The following is a 19,426-nucleotide window of genomic DNA, read 5'->3' as shown; positions in this document are numbered from 1 at the left end:
CCGGACCCATCTCCTGGGGAAGGAACGGCGCATCTGCGTCTGGAATGGAGTCCTCCAGCAGGGTCAACCGAGGGAGGCAGCGCCACCACGCCTTTCCCTTTTCCGCACAAGACTTTTCCCTCTGACGCTATTTTATTTCCCTCACCGTTTTCTCAAATATTTTCTTCTCTCCTTGACTCCACATTTTTTCCCTCAGATACATACCTTTCTCACACATACAACTCAGTTTTCTCCCCCATATGCGCACTTTTCTCAGACGCTTTTTCTCCCCCTCACACGCATGCATTTCTCACGTGCGTACAGACCTTCGTCTCGCTCAGACATGCCCTTTTCTGGCGTGGACAAGTTTTATTCACGCATACCCGCCTTGCACTTTTTCTTCTCACACGGACACTTCTTTCACGCAAACCTGTTCTCCCTCACAAACCTGCCCTTTCCGTTTTCTTCCTTACACACACACCCTTTTCACAACTTTTTCTCCTCCACATGCACTTCTCTCTCAAGGATCCTTTTCCTTCCAAGTTTTCCTGCCGCACACTTCTCTGCCACACCATTTTCTGACATGTACTACGCTATTTCCCTCAAACTTTTTCACCCATTCATTCACACAATTTTTCTCCTTCAGACATGACCTTTTCTAACATGCAGAAGTTTTTCTCCATCACGCTTTTACTCACCTTTTCTCACACTCCTTTTCTTGTGCGCACAAATGCACATTTTCTCACAAATACACTTTCCTCTGCCAGATACACAACTCAAATACGCCCTTTTCTGACAGGCGCAAGTTCGTTTTTCTCCAGACACGGGAGCTTTTGTCTCACCTGCTACTTCCCTCATCCGTAATTTTTTCACCCCCCTCTCGCACCTGTTCAGATACAATCACACTCTTGCACACTATTTCCATCAACTTTTGTTTTTACCCTCTCAGGCCCCTTTTGACACACGCATTTTGTCTTGCACTTTTCCCCCTCACACGCTATTTCCTTCACTTTTCTCATACATTAACTTTTCACCCCTCACACTCTTGCTTCTTAGTTGCCTCACACTCCCATTTCTCTCACACATACCTTTTCACCAATTCACACACCTTTTTTCTCCTTCAGACATGACCTTTTCTGACATGCACGAGTTTCTCTCCTCTCCATCACTTTTATTCACTTTTAAAATTCACTTTTGCTTTCCCACTTTTCTCACACACAAACTGTTCACCCCTCACACTCGCGCGCCTTTTCTGACACACGCCTTTTCCTCTTGCGCTTCTTCCCCTCACACGCGAGGCCTCCGTGGGAAACCGAGCCCGGCAGCGGGGCAGGCGCCGCCGTCGAACGGAGCGGGCCGGGCCGGGGGCCGGGCCGGGGGCCGGGCGAGGCGGGGGCGCGGGGGACGGAGCCGCTCCGCTGCCGGGCAAGCGATCTCTGACGCCGGTCGTTTACGGCCCCCAAGCCGGCCTCGCCTCGCAGGACCCGGAAAAGCCCGTCTCCCCAGGGAGGGTCTGCCAAGATGCTTCTGCGCAGGAAAGAGCGAGCCGTTTCCTTCCTGCCCAGAAAGGCAACTTCGCCTGGCCTGTCCGAGCTGGACCGGCGCCTCTGCCTACGGCCTCCCCGCCGCCTGCCCTACCGCGCGAGGCGGAGAGAATCGCGGAAAGCGGGGACAGGTGCCCAGCGTTTCCGAAGGCGGCCCCAGGCTTCCCCGCACCGCCAGCCGCCGAGGGGGCGAAGCCGGGCTCAGCTGCCGCCTCGCAGCCCACCCCGCGCCTGCGCGCTTCGCCGCCGCCCACCATCGCACGAGGCGGCAGGAGCGGAGGCGGGAGCGGAGGCTGAGCGGGAAAACGGGCGGCCGAACGGCAGGTGAGGCCGCCAGTGGGGTCCGCGGAGGGCGGGCTCGAAACCCCCGGGCCGCCCGCGGAATTCCGGGGCCCGGAGAAGCAGCTCGGGCGGGCCTCCTTGGGCCCGGAGCGGGGCGCGCGAGCTCGCGCGGCCATTTTGTTTGTTGTCCCCGGCGAAGCCATATTGACGTCGCGGAGGGGGCGGAGCTGGCGCGGAGGGATACCATGGGCGGGGGAGCAAACGACCCAGCGTCGGGGTACGTCGCCAGAGGAAGTGAGGGGGCTCGCTCCACCCGGTCCAAACCGGTTCCAGGCAGCTGCGAAGGACCGTACGAGCCGCAGCGACCCAGCGCGCCTGCGCAAGGCTGGCGCTCCCTCTCAGCTCAGCAGCCGCGCTCCGGGCGTGGATTCGGAAGATCAATAAAGGGGAGAGGAGAGTGACTTAGTACGCGTTTGTGCCTTCTTTTTGCTTCTCCCTCTTTCAGGTGTCTGTATTCTGACGGTTCGTTCACCTCCGCGTTTAATCAGCAGCTTGACGCAGAGATGGAGGTTTTATCTGGCTGGGTTTGCCCAAGATGCCAGTTTAGCCTTTCTCTTTACTGAGTGGTTTTTGGTGCCTTCGAGTCAGAGGTGACTGCTGGAGGAGTCCTTGCAGGTTTCTTGGCAAGGTTCTTCGGAAGGGGTTTGCCATTGCCTGCTTCTAGGGCTGAGAGAGAGAGACTCAGCCAAGGTCACCCAGCTGGCTTCGTGCCTAAGGCTGGGTCGCGGTCTCCCGGTTTCTAGCCTGGTGCCCTCACCACTCCACCAAACTGGCTCTAAATATCTGCGTTGGCAGGGATTACAGCGCATTGAAATGAGCCAATCTTAACGTGTGAATGCATTTCCTCGTTTCTTCAGTGATCCAGTTAAGTGTATTGTGCGAATGCAGCCAGCCTGTTGGTGATCAGGGAGCAACAAAAGAGTCATTTTCAAGATTAAACCTGGCAGGAAGCCTTCTGAAAGAATGGCAGCGATTAGCCCGATCTGACAAGCCTGTTTAGTTTGGGCTTGTGTGCCGATTAGGCACCAGAAACAACCCCCAACCAATAACTGTTGTAACCAGGATATCCCAGATTGGGAAACTTGAATGGCTGTGATGTGATCTCAGATTGCATTGTGTGTTTTGTTGTTGCCATATCACTCTGCTGGCTCCTGCCAAAAGCTGTAGTAATAGGTCTCCAGTGCATGGCTTGCTCTGTATCTGGTGTTGGAGCCTTTTATGAATTGTTTGTTCAGTGGCTGGCATTGCGGCAGCAACGTGAAAAAGTAGCCAGAAATACGACTTGGTGCTTGAAATGCCCCCGGTTATAATTTCTTTCTGAAAATGTACAAATTCTTTGCAAGTTCCTCCTCCCACCCAACTTTTTACAGTACCAGGATATGAGCATGTGAACCTAGCTCATTCACTATGCACGTAAATTCCCATGCTGGCTGAGGGTGATGGGATCTGTAGTACAAGACATATGGAAGCTGCCAGGTTGAGGAAGGCTTCAAAGGTTCAAGATTTGAAAGACACAAAAAATTAACAAGCAAAATTTTGCTGTTTAGCAAGATGTGCAAATTCAGCCTGCAAGAGTTAGTGCCAAATGCACTGTATTGTGCAAATCAGGAATTGAGTCATTGTGTAAACTCAGCAAAGTGGGTTTTGCGGAGTTGAATAGCATAGCTAAAATAGCATACAACTGTATTTTTGCAGATTCACTCCTGTCAGGTTGATTTTCTCTAGGCACCTTTCATTTTCATTTAATTCCATTCGACACCATGCTGCTTTTTGTGGTGGATTGGAGGGGGCGGATCTGCAAGATGGCGAATCACCAGCCGGATCTTGTTTTACTTCCTCCCCCGCCCCCTCTCCGGAGCTCGGTGGAATTTTCCTACATCCAGGCTTGTGTGTGTGTGTGGGTGCGTGAGAGTTCAGCGCCAGGAGTTTTGGAGGGCACCGAAAGGAAAGGCTGCTTAAGAAGGTATCCAGAGCTTTCTCTGTGTACCTGCCTTCTGTGAGGTGAGATGAACAGATGCAGGGGTTTTGCTATGCTGACATCCTCGTTGTGAATGTCCAGACTACCATAGCTGCACTGCAAAAATCCAAAGGGCCATTAGATAGCAGAACAGAAGTATACAAAACTATAGCCCTTCGCTGCCATCTAGTCCAGATTCTTGCAGTTCAGATATGGTAGCTTTACCACAGGCAGAAACTGGTAAAGAAACTCCTGTTCTTTTTCCTCTTTCTTTCTCTCTTCAGCTCTGTTAGTTTTTATCTTATGCTTTTAAGCTTTATTAGCTTTATTGTTTAATAACAATAGAATAGTTCTATTAAGCATCTCGAAAGCTGATATACAGTGACTAATATGAAAGATAATCAACCCAGCCCCAAGGGTCACAAACCGGAAGAGAGGACCAGGAAGAAGGAACAGGAAGAGAACAAAAGGAAGGGATTGAAGGTGTGGATGAAAGTTTAAGCAATGCATACTGTTTTCATTGTGATTGGTTGAATATTTGTATCTGTTTGGGGTGTTGATTTTTTTTCCTGTTGAAAAGCAGACAATAAATCCTAATAAAGATAATCACACACAGGCATATTCATTGGGAAGATGACTCTTTGGCCAAGGAATGTCCAGGGTTTCATCAAATGTTTTCCTTCACAACTGTCCGGGCACAGTATCTGCTTGCATCCATAGCCATGTTAACAATCAAAGGTGGTGTCTTATGTCTAGCATCAGGTGGAGGGGCTGGTTCTGGTCTGCAGTTTCCAGGCGGAGGGCTACACGGTACTACACAGCTGTTACAGAAGATGCTTATGAAACAATTCCATAAGTTTTAGAGTGAGAAGTGAGGCAAATGGTTTAGGTCTATTGGCTAAGATCAAGGGTTACCAGACTTTTCATACACCTGAAAGGATTTCTGAGTCCGGCTGAAAAGCTCATCTTCGTAAATGGGGCCAAGTGAAAACTAACTGCGCTCCCACTGGGACTTAAATTATTCCCCATTTCGATTGTCTGCTTTTTTGTGTTTGGCTGTTTGTTCTGTGCCCCACAGAAATAGGTAAAATAGCAGTGTAATCATTTTCTGGAATTTTTTTTTTTTTCAGAATAAAAATTATGATAGCATTTAGGACGTGAACAGCAGAACAGACAGGAGAAAGCCTGTATTTTGCAGCTCCTATTCTGGTGGCAAGATCCACTCCGTTTCTCTCCGTATAAATATATTTTGGGCATTTGGCCAGGACTCTTTATTCAGCATTTTCTGGCTTTGAGCAGCCTAGGTCTCATTTTCAGTCACACTCTGGGCCTGAATTAATCTTCCCTAACTTCAGTTCCAAACAGCTGCTCCAGGAAGAAGGAAGCAGAGGAAGGGGAAGTGTTTTTTTCCTGCGAGAATGCCTGTTTTTGTTTTTTTCCCCCAGGTTTTTGCCTGCTGCACCTGACGCTTGAGCCTGGCTAATGGGAGCAAAAGTACTGTGACAATGAAATGAGAGCACTAATGGACCATTTGGCAACGTCTGTTCATTCCCAGCTATCCCTGATTGCCAGTTATAAGAGTTGTCCTGCTTGATCAGCTGATGGCCCAGCTTAGTGTAGTGTTTTGTTTTTCAGTGTCCAACCAGATACCTCTGAAGGGCTTGCAAGCGGGAGATGGAGGCATTAAATAGGCCCTGTTCCTAGGTTTGGAGAAGGGAAAAAGTCTCCCAAACTATTTTCCAGGCCACTCATGATTTTATACACCTCAATCATCTGCTCCCCAGTTGCTTTATTTTCAAGCTAAAGAACCTCAAAAGTTCCAACTTTTTCTTGTAGGGAAGGTGTTTGAGCATTCTGATCATTTCAGTTTCATGCCGCTTATCACGTTGCCTTCTGTGTGTCGTCTTTATGTAGAACATTATGTTGGTCTGGGATGAATGTGTACAGCTTATCCGAGAAGGGCCTCAGATGGGCCTTACGTTCTCACACTAATCCAACCCCTTTTAGAAAAGCAACACACAACTGTGCCTGTGTAATTATGCTCCCCACAGATGTGAAGTTAATACAACATGCTTGAGTCTAAGCCCAGGATAACACAACCCATACTACGTATGGCATCATCACATATTATACGATGCTAAGACAATGGCTGTATTCCCACAGTATGCTTGAGACACAAACTGTCCAGTCCTATTTTAGGACAGGCAGCTGCAGAGCTTATCTCTGTACTTAATGAGATCCATTCATCAAGGATGATGTAGGGTATATACACCTGTAGAGAACTAGATCTGTCTTCTCTCCCAGATTGCTGCTCATTTAAAAATGGAAACTGATAAATATAACTTCAGAAACAATATGAACTAGCCAAATTCAGTATTGAAAATTTGCTACAAGACACCCAGGCTCCTCCACCTAATACCAGTGTGAATAATTGTAAAATAAGCAATGGTACATGTACTATTTATTTTATACATTGCATCTATGAAATAAGTATTTTTTAATGAGGATAGGGTGATATTTTAATTACCTCCCATTCCATTCCCTTCTTGAATCTGTCCCTGTACTTTGTTCCTGCAGTATTCCCAGGACTCAGCTTTTGAGCCACACTGAAGATAGAAAATGCCTAAACGAAAATGTGTCTTTACCGAAAAACTGAAGCAGAAATATCCTGATTTTCGCAAAGGTAGAGATGACTATGAAGCAGAGTGCTTGGTCTGCAAAGCTGGCACGTTTGTGTCAGTTGCACATAAAGGTGCCAGTGACCTGGAGTATCACATGTCCTCTGAAAAGCACAAGAAAGCCCTTGGAGGAGACAGTTGGTCTGCAAAGCTGACTGAGTTTTTTGTGAATCCAGGCACCAAAGCAGAGGACGCTCTTGCTGCAGCTGACAGCACTCTAGCGTTCCACACTATCCCAAATCACAACAGCTACAAATCAATGGACAGAACCTCCGACTTACTAAGAAAATTATTTCCTGATGCAGACATAGCTCAAAAATTTTCCAACACCCAAACCAAGACCAAAGCTATAGTGAATTCTGTGCTTGCCCAGCATGCAGTCAACATTGACCTGAAGGCACTTGAGGAAAATTGCATCCCTTTCTGTGGAGTGGCTATGGATGACAGCAATCACAGTGCAGTGAAAATGTTTCCCGTACTTATCCAATATTATGACTACAGGAATGGTGGCTTGAGAACCAAACTCCTAGAACTTCAGGAAACAGCCACTGAGACGGGCGATGCCGTTTCAGACCACCTTGTCAGAGTTCTCAAGAAATACGGATTGCTCCAGAAGTGTGTGGCGTTTGCAGGGGACAACTGCAACACCATGATTGGTGGGCTTCGGCAAGACGACGCAGCAAGGAGTATCTTCACCAAGTTGAAGAAAGCACTCCAGAGAGAGTCGTTAATTGGGGTGTACTGCCCTGCCCACATTTTGCACAACTGCATCCATCACGGAGCAGACACCCTCGATGTGGACATTGAGCACATCATTCTGAAGATCTACCAGTACTTCCACATCTACACGGTACGGACTGAGCTCCTACAAGAATACTGTGAGTTTGTCGAGGTGGAGTATAAAAGACTGCTCTCCCACAGCAAGACTCGGTGGCTGTCCTTATTCCCTGGCATCACAAAACTGCTTCAGGTGTATCCAGCCTTGAAGTCCTTCTTCTTGGCCCAGAGCAATCCACCTACTGTGCTCAGGAACTTTTTTGAGGACGAGTTCGGTGAGCTGTACCTTTGGCACATGCATTCGCTCATGAACGCATTCCATTTACACATTGAAGAGATGGAACGGGAAAATAACTCCCTTGTGGAAGTGATGAAGACGTTGGACTCCGTGCACACCATCCTGCTTGATCGTAGAGCTCAGAACTTCATGTCCCTCACGGTGAAGGGGATGCTCGCGGAGAAGCGCAAGGAGGGGCTAGAGGCAGCGTGCGATGCTTTCTCTGACGCAGTGCATCGCCTCTACAGTAACTGCATAGAATACCTGGAGATGTGGATGGCATCTCTGCAGGAGTTTTCCTGCTTCACGTGGATGGCTCTCAGTGATACGCCAAGCTGGAGTGATGTGGAGGCATGCATAACGTACCTGATGGAGAAGGGTGTGGAAATTGACAATATGAAGTGTTTTGATCACTTCAACAATCTGAAAAAATTTGTTGAGGCTTCCAGTGATGAAGAAGAGTTCCAAAATCTGCTTTCACACCAAAAATGGACCAAATATTTCCTGAAAGCTAAAGCCATTGAATGCTATTCAGAGCTGTTAAAAATTGCCCAGTTCTTCTTTGCAATTCCTTCCCACAGTGTAAATATGGAGTGCATCTTTTCTCTGATGCAAACCCTGTAATTAAAGGAGAGGATCTGCCTGAAGGTTCCTGACCCTGCAATATAACTTAAAGGCAACTGGTGCAAAGACTTCCATGCATGATTTGCTCTAGTGGTAAATTCACATGCACAGAGTAGGAAGAAAGAGAAAGGGACTGAGAAATGTTTTTACTTTATTTGGTTGCTTTTTACAGTGCTTTAGTACCTCACCTGTATCAAAATATTTAGTTTATTTTACTGCTTGTTCAGCTTTGGTCTGCCCTGGTTTGGGTAGCTGCTTACAGACTATGTTTTTATTGGAATAAATGGGGGAAAATGATATAACCCCTTTCCTACATTTTCTGACCCAGATATTTTTTCATTGGATTGGATCTGGATTTGCTTGCAAAACCAAAAGGGAAAAAAAAAAAAACTTTAAAAGCTATTTTTATTGTGTCTTGGGGTTGGCAGACTCAGAAATCCATGCAGAGCAAGGTGCTGTGCAACTCCTTGGCATAAAGGTTTCTTTATTGAAAGTGTGAAAAAAAATACATGCCCCCCAACAGTGCTTAGTTTTTAGTCCAATTAAGGTAGGCACAGTGAGGTAAGATTTCTCTACATTCCTTATCTGAGTGGGTTAATAGCTAAACTGATGAAATGAAAATCTTTTAAGTATTTTGCTAAGTGGTACTTCATACTTGAAAAAGACTTCCAAGGAGTCTTAAGGGACAGCAGAACATTTTAATATTTATAACAAAATGTTCAAGTCAACACACTCCATATATTAATTATTTTGGTTCAATTGAATATTTTCCAGAGTATTAAGTATGTTCGCTGCCTTGAGTTATTTATAAAAATAACAAAGGCGGAATAATAAATAAATAAATATATTTTGACCGTTTATTATCAGATAATTATGGCGGGTGTGGTAAATTGTCCATGTTAATGTTTGTTAATATTTTGTTTGTTCTAATTTCTGTAATCAAAATACTCACCCATCATTATTACTGTAAGTTATTTAGTACAACTGAAATGCAGCAGAAACATTTTAGTGTGAATGGAGGATTAGTGTTACAGGAGGCAGAAGAATGGGCCCAAGGGAAGTCCAAAAGTTGCAAAGGAGAAATGGGGCCAGCTGGAAAGCTGAAACTCAGAATTGATAGGAAGACACTTGGCTGCCAAGAAGGAGATTACTAGAGCACAGCGGTCTGTAAGAAAATGGCATGTGGTCTGTAAGCTAAAGAATTTGCTAAAAGGTACAAACACCTGTGACATTAAGAGCAGCTGGATGAGTCCCAAGAGAAATAAACTGAGCAAGACCAGGAAACACTTTGGAGGTTGACGATGCACCTCTGACTTCTTTAAATCGACCCAACCCAGAGAGAAGACCCCCAGTGCTCTGTGGCTAGTCCTGTGGGAACAGTGGAGCATGGGGAACACTACTAATGAATAACAATAAGCTCTTCAATAAAAGGAAGTTGTACTAAACTGAAGTGTTGGTTTGAAGTTAAGTATATTTGCTGTTAAGTATATCAGTCGATTACTGTGGAGGATTTATTATGCTGACCTGGGGTGGATGTAAGCAGAATTGAACTTGGCACATAATAATTTTGCAGCCCATCAACCACAACCAGCAGGGTCACAGCTGGTTGTGAATGATGAGAGTTGGAGTTCCACGCATGTGGAAGGCACTAAGTTGGAACACAGTCATTCACAGCTAGCCACAATGGGACGTGTGTTACAAACACAAACTCTGCCCTTTCATACTAGTTACCATGTATTCATTCCATTCATCCGATTAATTACTCATGACAATCAAATGACTTTCAACAGCTTACAAGATCATCCAGTACATCAAAACATTCATGGTATAATATTAATAACAACAATAGAATTTGAAAAATACACATAAAACAAAATTGTTGTTGTTTATTCGTTTAGTCGCTTCCGACTCTTCGTGACTTCATGGACCAGCCCACGCCAGAGCTTCCTGTCGGTCGTCAACACCCCCAGCTCCCCCAGGGACGAGTCCGTCACCTCTAGAATATCATCCATCCATCTATAAAACAAAATAAACACTACAAAAATAATTTTAAAAATATATGTCAGTCACAACTCAAAGGCTGTTCTAAATAATTCAGTTTTGAGCAAAGGCTATTCTACAGGGCATTCAGAGCAAAAGAGCTGCTGCTCTGTAAGCTTCCATCTCCATTATCCCTTTATGGTGTGGGGACCACTAGTAGGATCTTCTGGGACATACAGCATGCTTTGGGTGAATAAAGACTGGTTGAAGATGGCCTTGTAGATAACCTTGGAGCCAAGCCATGTGGGATGTTAAAACCCAAATCCAGCCTTGACATTGCCCTTGGAAGTCACTGCAGGGTCCCAAGCGCACTTGCCATGCGCTTGTGTCAGCATGTAGCAGGCAGAGGCAGGGGCCACTGCATTCTGATCGTTGAAGCTTCCCAGTGATTTTCAGGTGCAGCCCTTGTGGGATGCATTGCAGTTGTCCAGGTGAGTGGTGATGTGGCCATTGGTTGGTGTTGCAGAGTCTTCACAGTTCAGTCTTAAGTCTGCATCATGCATACCAACTGAAGCTGGGGAAAGACTCCCCCAACCATACTCTCCACCTGCTGATTACAGTAGCTGTGAGTCCAGGAGGATCTCTGGGTTGCAAATCTAGGACTGAACCTCCCATCCAGAGACAGCAATGGACGTGCGATGGACAGAGTATAACCTTCTCTCGCTTGGGTTCAGTTTCAGCCTGTGTCATCCCATCCAGACCCTCAAAGCCTCCAGACATTGGGTCAAGACATTGACAACATTTCCTGTAAGACCTGGGATAACAGTACCCACAACACATACTGACAGACCTTCCTCAGTGGCTCTGTGTAGAAGTCAAAAAGAAGAGAAGGAATCAGGCCCTTCAGCACTCCACAGAGGAGAACTGCCTGGCTGATCTCTTCCACAGCCCCTGCTGGAATCACCCACACAGAAAAACGATAAAACAAAACCCTGTAAAACAGTGCCTCCGAGCCCCTACCTCTGAGGCAGTCCAAAAGGATGCCCTGGCTAATGGTGGCAAGGCCAGAAGAATCAAGAAAGGCCCACTTCCCCTCTCCAGGCTGCAAAAACATCCATCCATAAGAGAGACCAGTGCATTCTCACTCCCACCCCTAGGCCTGAATCCTGGCAGAAAAGTCTTGAGATAATCCACTTAATTCTGGGGCGCTCTGTAGCAGAACACCAACATGGTCTCAAGAACCTTCTCCAGAAAAGGGAGAGGGGAGACCGGACAATGGTCATCAAATACAGAGGAATCTTGAGAGGAGGCACCACAGCTTTGTTGAAGGGTGCTGGCATCTCCCCCACCCATAGTGAGATATTGACCACCTCCCCAATCCAATCTGTCATAGCAACTCCAACCCTCAAGGGGCCACAAGGCAGAGGCCAGGCCCACAAGTGGCTGGAGACAACCGGAATAGCATCCTGTTTATCAGAATTCCCAGGCTAGTTTTTATCTTTGCTTTAAACTTAATAAAATTCTTCCTAAAAAAAAAAAAGAATTCCCAGGCTAGACACAGTCTCAGATAACATGGCCAGACTTTCCCTGGTCACCATGATGGGCTCTGCCCAAGGCTTCACTGAATCTGAGCAACTTTATTGGAGCAAAGTCACACACCAAAATGAAAGGGACAGAGTTTGTCACTTGCTCTCTTCCCAGAGACAGCCGTGGTTGGGAAAAGTGCCCACAGTGAAAACATAACCAGTTCAACACCATTTCCTGGTGTAGGTTTGATTTTTTGTAGCACATTGTATGAAACAGGAACTCTGGTTATAAACCATGACTTGGTAAAAGGTCCCCTGTGTCTGACCCTCTGGAGGGATGCCTCTTTCGTGACATTTTCTTGGCAGACTATAGCCGGGTGGTTTGCCATTGCCTTCCCCAGCAAGCTGCATACTCATTTTACCGACCTCGGAAGGTTGACCTGAGCCGGCTACCCGGGAATCCAGCTTCCGCTGGGATTGAACTCGGGTCGTGGGGAGAGTTTCGGTTGCAATGCTGCTGCCTACCGCTCTGCGCCACATGAGGCTCTAAACCATGACTTACATAAGGATAATAAACAACTGTGGCTTTTTCTAGTATCCTGGATTAAGTGTAGAGAGACAAACCTGGTAAATATTGTCTCTGCAATATTCCACCAAGGAAACCATGTTCTGATTTAAGGGGAGGTTGGTTCACACAACATGCTGAACCCAAAATAACCGACTCCCATTTTAATTTAAATAGGTCAACTGAAGCTAGCGAGTGTCTTTCCAAAGAATCCACTATATATTTTGTAAAAACCAACCTGGTGTGGTCTCTTTCTGTTTCATTGCCTGTGTTCCCATGATACTCCTGACCTGGTACCTGCATTGATTCATTTTCTGAGTTTGCACAATTTATTTTATTTATTACTAACATATGGACAACACGCCTCAAAGAGATGTTATTTTCATCACAGGAGACTGGAATGCTAAGGTGGGCAGTCAAATGACACCTGGAATTACAGGTAAGTATGGCCTGGGAGAACAAAACGAAGCAGGACATAGGCTGATAGAACTTTGCCAAGACAACTCACTCTGCAGAACAAACACTCTCTTCCAACAACCTAAGAGACGGCTTTATACATGGACTTCACCAGATGGACAACACCGAAATCAGATTGATTACATCCTTTGCAGCCAAAGGTGGCGGACATCTGTACAGTCGGTAAAAACTAGGCCTGGAGCTGACTGTAGTTCCGATCACGAACTTCTTCTTGCACAATTTAGGATCAGACTAAAGAGATTAGGGAAGACCCACAGATCAGCTAGATATGAACTCACTAATATTCCTAAGGAATATGCAGTGGAGGTGAAGGATAGATTTAAGGGACTGGACTTAGTAGATAGGGTCCCGGAAGAACTCTGGACAGAAGTTGGCAGCATTGTTCAGGAGGCGGCAACAAAATACATCCCAAAGAAAGAGAAAACCAAGAAGGCAAAATGGCTGTCTGCTGAGACACTAGAAGTAGCCCAAGAAAGGAGGAAAGCAAAAGGCAACAGTGATAGGGGGAGATATGCCCAATTAAATGCAAAATTCCAGAGGTTAGCCAGAAGAGATAAGGAATTATTTTTAAACAAGCAATGCGCGGAAGTGGAAGAAGAATAGAATAGGAAGGACAAGAGACTTCTTCCAGAAAATTAGAAACATTGGAGGTAAATTCCAGGCCAAAATGGGTATGATCAAAACAAAGATGGCAAGGACCTAACAGAAGAAGAAGAGATCAAGAAGAGGTGGCAAGAATATACGGAAGACCTGTATAGGAAGGATAACAATATCGGGGATAGCTTTGACAGTGTGGTCAGTGAGCTAGAGCCAGACATCCTGAAGAGTGAGGTTGAGTGGGCCTTAAGAAGCATTGCTAATAACAAGGCAGCAGGAAACAACGGCATCCCAGCTGAACTGTTCAAAATCTTGCAAGATGATGCTGTCAAGGTAATGCATGCTATATGCCAGCAAACTTGGAAAACACAAGAATGGCCATCAGATTGGAAAAAATCAACTTATATCCCCATACCAAAAAAGGGAAACACTAAAGAATGTTCAAACTATCGAACAGTGGCACTCATTTCACATGCCAGTAAGGTAATGCTCAAGATCCTGCAAGGTGGACTTCAGCAATTCATGGAGCGAGAATTGCCAGATGTCCAAGCTGGGTTTAGAAAAGGCAGAGGAACTAGGGACCAAATTGCCAATATCCGCTGGATAATGGAAAAGGCCAGGGAGTTTCAGAAAAACATCTATTTCTGATTTATTGACTATTCTAAAGCCTTTGATTGTGTGGACCATAACAAATTGTGGCAAGTCCTTAGCGATATGGGGAGACCAAGTCATCTTGTCTGCCTCCTGAGGAATAACGACCAAGTAGCAACGGTAAGAACAGACCACGGAACAAGAGACTGGTTTAAGATTGGGAAAGGAGTACAGCAGGGTTGTATACTCTCACCCTACCTATTCAACTTGTACGCAGAACACATCATGCAATGTGCTGGGCTTGAATCCAAGGCTGGGGTTGAAATTGCTGGAAGAAACATTAACAATCTCATATATGCAGATGATACCACTTTGATGGCTGAAAGCAAAGAGGAACTGAGGAGCCTTATGATGAAGGTGAAAGAAGAAAGTGCAAAAGCTGGCTTGCAGTTAAACCTCAAAAAAACCGAATTATGGCAACCAGCTTGATTGATAACTGGCAAATAGAGGGAGAAAACACAGAGGCAGTGAAAGACTTTGTATTTCTAGGCGCAAAGATTACTGCAGATGCTGACTGCAACCAGGAAATTAGAAGACGTTTAATCCTTGGGAGAAGAGCAATGACAAATCTTGATAAAATAGTTAAGAGCAGAGACATCACACTGACAACAAAGGTCCGCATAGTTAAAGCAATGGTGTTCCCCGTAGTAAGATATGGCTGCGAGAGCTGGACCATAAGGAAGGCTGAGTGAAGGAAGATCGATGCTTTGGAACTGTGGTGTTGGAGGAAAACTCTGAGGGTGCCTTGGACTGCCAGAAGATCAAACCAGTCCATCCTCCAGGAAATAAAGCCAGACTGCTCACTTGAGGGAATGATATTAAAGGCAAAACTGAAATACTTTGGCCACATAATGAGAAGACAGGACACCCTGGAGAAGATGCTGATGCTAGGGAGAGTGGAAGGCAAAAGGAAGAGGGGCCGACCAAGGGCAAGTGGATGGATGACATTCTAGAGGTGACGGACTCGTCCCTGGGGGAGCTGGGGGTGTTGACGACTGACAGGACGCTCTGGTGTGGGCTGGTCCATGAAGTCACGAAGAGTCGGAAGCGACTGAACAAATATCTAGGCCCCTTCACTCCAGAAGGCTTTGAGTGGCGTAAAATACACTGACTCACAAGCTAACCAAGTAGGCTGGGCTGGCACAGCAGGCTAAATTGCATACCCTATCTAGCACAGGATAAAATTATGCAATAAAATAAAATCTGATCTGTGGTGCCTCCAAAATATAGTAGGTGGCACACCCTCCCACTGGATTACTCAGGGATGGGAGGAGTTTGAAGGCTGTGGCACTGAGCAGCCAACCTTGAGAGATTCGCACCCCGCCCCCCCAGATCCAAGACTCCACAATCTTTGCCCCAGCTTTCAGTTTCAACTAAAGTTGCACAAAACCCGTCTACAGGCCTTGCTTTACATTAAATTTGCTTTACTTTAAGTTTGGAACAGGATTTCCCACCCTCACTACTTCATCTTTGGCAGGTTTCCCCACATGTATAATATTTTTCTATGCACAACATTTGCTATGGCATGAAAAAACTCATCCAGATTAAAAGTGCAACCAAAGTGAGCAAGTATGAATGCAGAGGCTAGAACTTTTGTTGTCCTGGTTAAATGTGTTGGGCACTGAAGGGAAAACAAGTTCAAAACAAGTCTGTTAAATTTGCAAACCAAGGGCCCCCTTTAGTGGCAATATAGAGGAAATACAGGAGAAAAGGGCGGGGAGCTAATATGTCAGCTCCACTGGCACCTAGAAAATGCTGCCATCTCCCGCGTTTAGGATCATAAGAGGCTGAGAAAACTAATGACAAAAAGAAATCAGAAGGAAACTAGAAACAGAAGTGGAAAACACTAACTTGAGAACTACGTTGCCTGAGGCTACCAGGTCTGGCTGCAGAAGTCCAGACAACCACAGGACAGAAACAAAGGAACACAGAAAACTCTTCTTCTTCTGGCCTGTGCAGATTTCTGTCGCCCAGACCTGGTAGCCCTGAGGTTCCTAACCAAATTCAGCCAGGTTCCAAACTTGGTTGGAGCCATAAGGAGAGCCTGGGTTTGCACAGCTGAACCAAGCTGGTGACCGAGCACATTGGCAGGCCTGTTCGGTGCCCTCCACCTTGGCATGCGTGTAGAGGGCATTACTTCGGAGGGGGGGAGGGTATGAATATCGCAAAAGGTGGGGTACATTATGTCCGCTGGCTCACCTTTCGCACCCCTGGACTAATTGACTGGACTGGGGTCTCTAATAAAATCGGAAGGTGAAACTGAATAGCCAAAAGGTCAAAATAATAATAGATGCTTCTGATTTGTGCATCCTCCAAGGATATTTTTTTATACCCAATATCAAATGAGCAGGGCAGAAGGAAGGTGGGTTCAAGTTTACACACGTGTACAGACAGAAAATTGGACCTGGACAAACATGACAGTATGATAGTTGGTCAATATGATGTATCTTTGCAGGAACTTCTCCTTCTCCACATCACGAAGCATCTGTCTCACAATCACATTTTAAGCATGGCAACCATGCAACTCCTGAGTAATACTTGTATTGTGGAAAATCGCCATCACCTCGAATATAGAAGGGGTTCCACTAAAAATCCTGTACAGGAAAATTTGTCCAAAAGCAATAAAAGTTTAACTTCAGGGTTCACACAATGGTTCCAATCCGGTTAATGAACTGACCCAATTCCAGTGATTATGCAATCCATAAAATAAGTGTATGCAAAAGAAATTTAGGTTCAGTTTTCATTTCATCCTTGATGTATATTCTCCTTGCAATTTTTGTGCTTAAATTTTTTTAATCTGCTTTTTTCCTGCATTGATTTGTTTAAAACATCTATTTTTGATCTTAAAGTTTCTGTGGATTGGATCCAGACCTTTACATAATGAAAATCAATGGGACTTAATCTAACTTAAGTATCACTGATTTCAGCAGCTGTTCTATGCACTGTGAATGAGTAGATCCCAGATTAATTTTTTTTCAGAAGGACACATCCATTTTACACTTTCACCTGAGGTTGAGTACACATTGTCTACAATACTCCTTCAAAAGGTGGTAGTTTTGAAAGAAGCCCATAAAAAGCAATATTTAATTTGCTGCTATTTCTACTGCACTGTATTGCCGTTTCTAATTAAACATTGTTTATGTTTAATTACATGTGTTATTTTCTCACTTAACTGTTGCCTGTATTTTTTTATTCATTTTTTCATCTCTATACTCCATCTTTACATCTCATTTCCTTATTATTATTACATATTTTGTATTCATATTAGCCTGCATGGACCCATTGTTTATTTGCTGTGACTTTAAACAAATTGTTCCATTTGTCTTCTTTCTAATTTGACTTTCATGCTAATTACACACCTGCTAAGCTTTCCAGAACATTGACAGAATCTAATTTTCACAGGTCTTTGTCGCTTTTTAAAGCAGCCAGTACAAAAACAGTCCTGTTTCTCTCACCTTCTCTTGTTTTCACCTAGCAAAACATCTATTTCTTCTGACTAGACAATAGTTCCAAGTCACATCTAAGGATGGGAGAGAAATTTGCTTAATTCCCATATGAAGGCAGATGTAGCTAATTTTGCATTTTCAAATTAACATGCAAACTTAATTCTCATTCAAAAATTTCAATATGCTGAATTTTAAAAAATAAATATTATTGGATTGAACAAAAGAATAGAAGAAAAGAATAGATCTGTATAATGAAATAAAATTTCATTTCATTGAAATTTCAACTTCAAACCTCATAATTATCAACATTTTTAAAAAGACAAAAAAGAGGGCCTGACTAATTCCAAAAACTGACAGCATTGTTCGAAAGTTTTTTTTTACTCCTTTAAAAAAAAATCAAATGTTGATACATACATATTAATACCCCACTGTTGCAAATCAAGTGTAGATCTCTCCTTTCAGTAAGGTAAAGGTAATTATTTTAGCCATCCCTCATGCTTGAAAAATCCATAGTTCTTGATCTCTTTATAGATTCTAAATACAGGCATAGCCAAGAACCTATGTATCTTTAATACACGGCAGAGATGTTAATCCAAAATGTGACAATGATAGGACAAGACCAAACCATATGAGTTAATGTTCCAGCTTCCGAAAACAATCTCCAACAGAATGATTGTAATCAACGTCTATTAGACATTCTGCAAAGCATCCCAAATACATGAAGCAAAGTTCTTTTTGTGTTAAGTTCTTTTTAAGGTTGGAAATTGTTTTCACATTTTCACATATCCTTCTCCTCAAGGTGGGATAAAAATTTTAAAAAAAATGAATAGAAAAAGATAGAGCTGAGATGGCTTTTGCATCAAGGAACTTTATTTTCTTCCTAGCAAGTATAGCTCTTTTAACCTGCAAAACCCTTAGAACCCAGATGTAGCTCCCTGTTTTTTCCTTGCACCAATCCATTGTTTCTGATTTACTCTCTCCAAAAGGGGAGAACTGGACTGAATACTCTTATGGCCAAAATCTCAGGAAAAGATATTGCCACACCAAATGTAATAGTCCCCAACTCAGTGTCCTCGAGACCTATCGATTTGGAAACATCACCACTCTCATCTGGACTAGCCACAATGCAGGCCATGGATGATAGAAGGTGTAATCCACATTGCTGGGTCTCGAAAAGCCAGCCAGAAGCGATTCTCTAGAGTGCTTGGAAGAGGGGAAAAAATGATCTTGCCCTTTTTTCCCTCCTAGCCATCCTCATTTGGTCTGAAGAGAGGTTTGCTTTCTGAAATTCTTTCAAGGAGAAGAGAATCCCAGAGAAATTTTCACAGATGATGAATGGTGTTTCTGCACTCGCTGTGTTATGAGTTGGCCACAGGTGGGTGTGAATGTCCTGATATGGACGATATAGTCCTTCCTTCCACCATCGGCAGCCTGTCTCTGGAAGTTGTTTTAGTGACCCACTAAAAGGGAACCCTGGTGCTTGAGAAATTGCAATAATAAAAGGCCTTTGGAATCTAGTCAATTCCTTTATGCAGCTTTTTGACAGCAACGTGCAAGGTATTCATTTCCACAGGATGTTATTTTTCCCAGCTGCCTGAGATTTCTTAGTGCTCTCCCATCCAAGGACTCGCCAATTCGCCCTGTATCTCTTCCAGATCATCCGAGGGCTGCCACCTCCTTTGTGGCCCTTGAGAAACAGATGATTTTTCTCCTTTTGTTGGAAGAATGGGGAGAGATTGTTACCCCTCTGTTCAACCCACACGTTTCCTGCTCAGTTCTGCGGCTCCTGATTTTGTTCACCCTTCACGGCAGGAGCAGCAGGGCAAGTGCTTGGGTATCCCACCGTCACCAGGGTGGCTGGAAACACCAATGGGAAATGGAAGACAGAAAACCCCCTAAGACAGGTGTAACCAAAAGCGTAGGGGTCTCAGATGGTGGCAGAGTGAAAGGAAAGGACCCGTAATGCCACACGGCAGTACTGCAATTTTTGTACAACTACATAAAGC

The 19,426-nt window shown here is 44.7% G+C and overlaps 1 protein-coding gene across 4 annotated transcripts; it reads left to right on the top strand.

The window, feature by feature from the left end:
• Positions 1-1,744: 1,744 nt before the first annotated feature.
• LOC134506400 (uncharacterized) lies at positions 1,745-8,704 on the top strand. Of its 4 annotated transcripts, none has more exons than XM_063316578.1 (2): positions 1,745-1,847; positions 6,400-8,704. In XM_063316578.1, exon 2 carries the CDS (start codon positions 6,442-6,444, stop codon positions 8,176-8,178), a length of 1,737 nt encoding a protein of 578 aa, XP_063172648.1. In that variant the 5' UTR covers positions 1,745-1,847; positions 6,400-6,441; the 3' UTR covers positions 8,179-8,704. The 4 variants fall into 4 exon arrangements, with proteins under 4 accessions (XP_063172648.1, XP_063172647.1, XP_063172645.1 ...); XM_063316577.1 differs by lacking the exon at positions 1,745-1,847 and adding an exon at positions 2,502-2,729; XM_063316575.1 differs by lacking the exon at positions 1,745-1,847 and adding an exon at positions 3,052-3,866.
• The last annotated feature ends 10,722 nt before the right edge of the window (positions 8,705-19,426 follow it).

The sequence above is a fragment of the Candoia aspera genome, chromosome 17, assembly GCF_035149785.1.
Source record: "Candoia aspera isolate rCanAsp1 chromosome 17, rCanAsp1.hap2, whole genome shotgun sequence".
Classification (NCBI taxonomy): Eukaryota; Metazoa; Chordata; class Lepidosauria; order Squamata; family Boidae; genus Candoia; species Candoia aspera.
Note: the sequence above shows the minus strand (reverse complement) of the source record. Positions and strands in the feature narration are given on the sequence as shown.

Excerpts from the sequence above, each read along its gene's own strand:
- LOC134506400 (XM_063316578.1), top strand. The coding sequence starts at position 6,442 with ATGCCTAAACGAAAATGTGTCTTTACCGAAAAACTGAAGCAGAAATAT.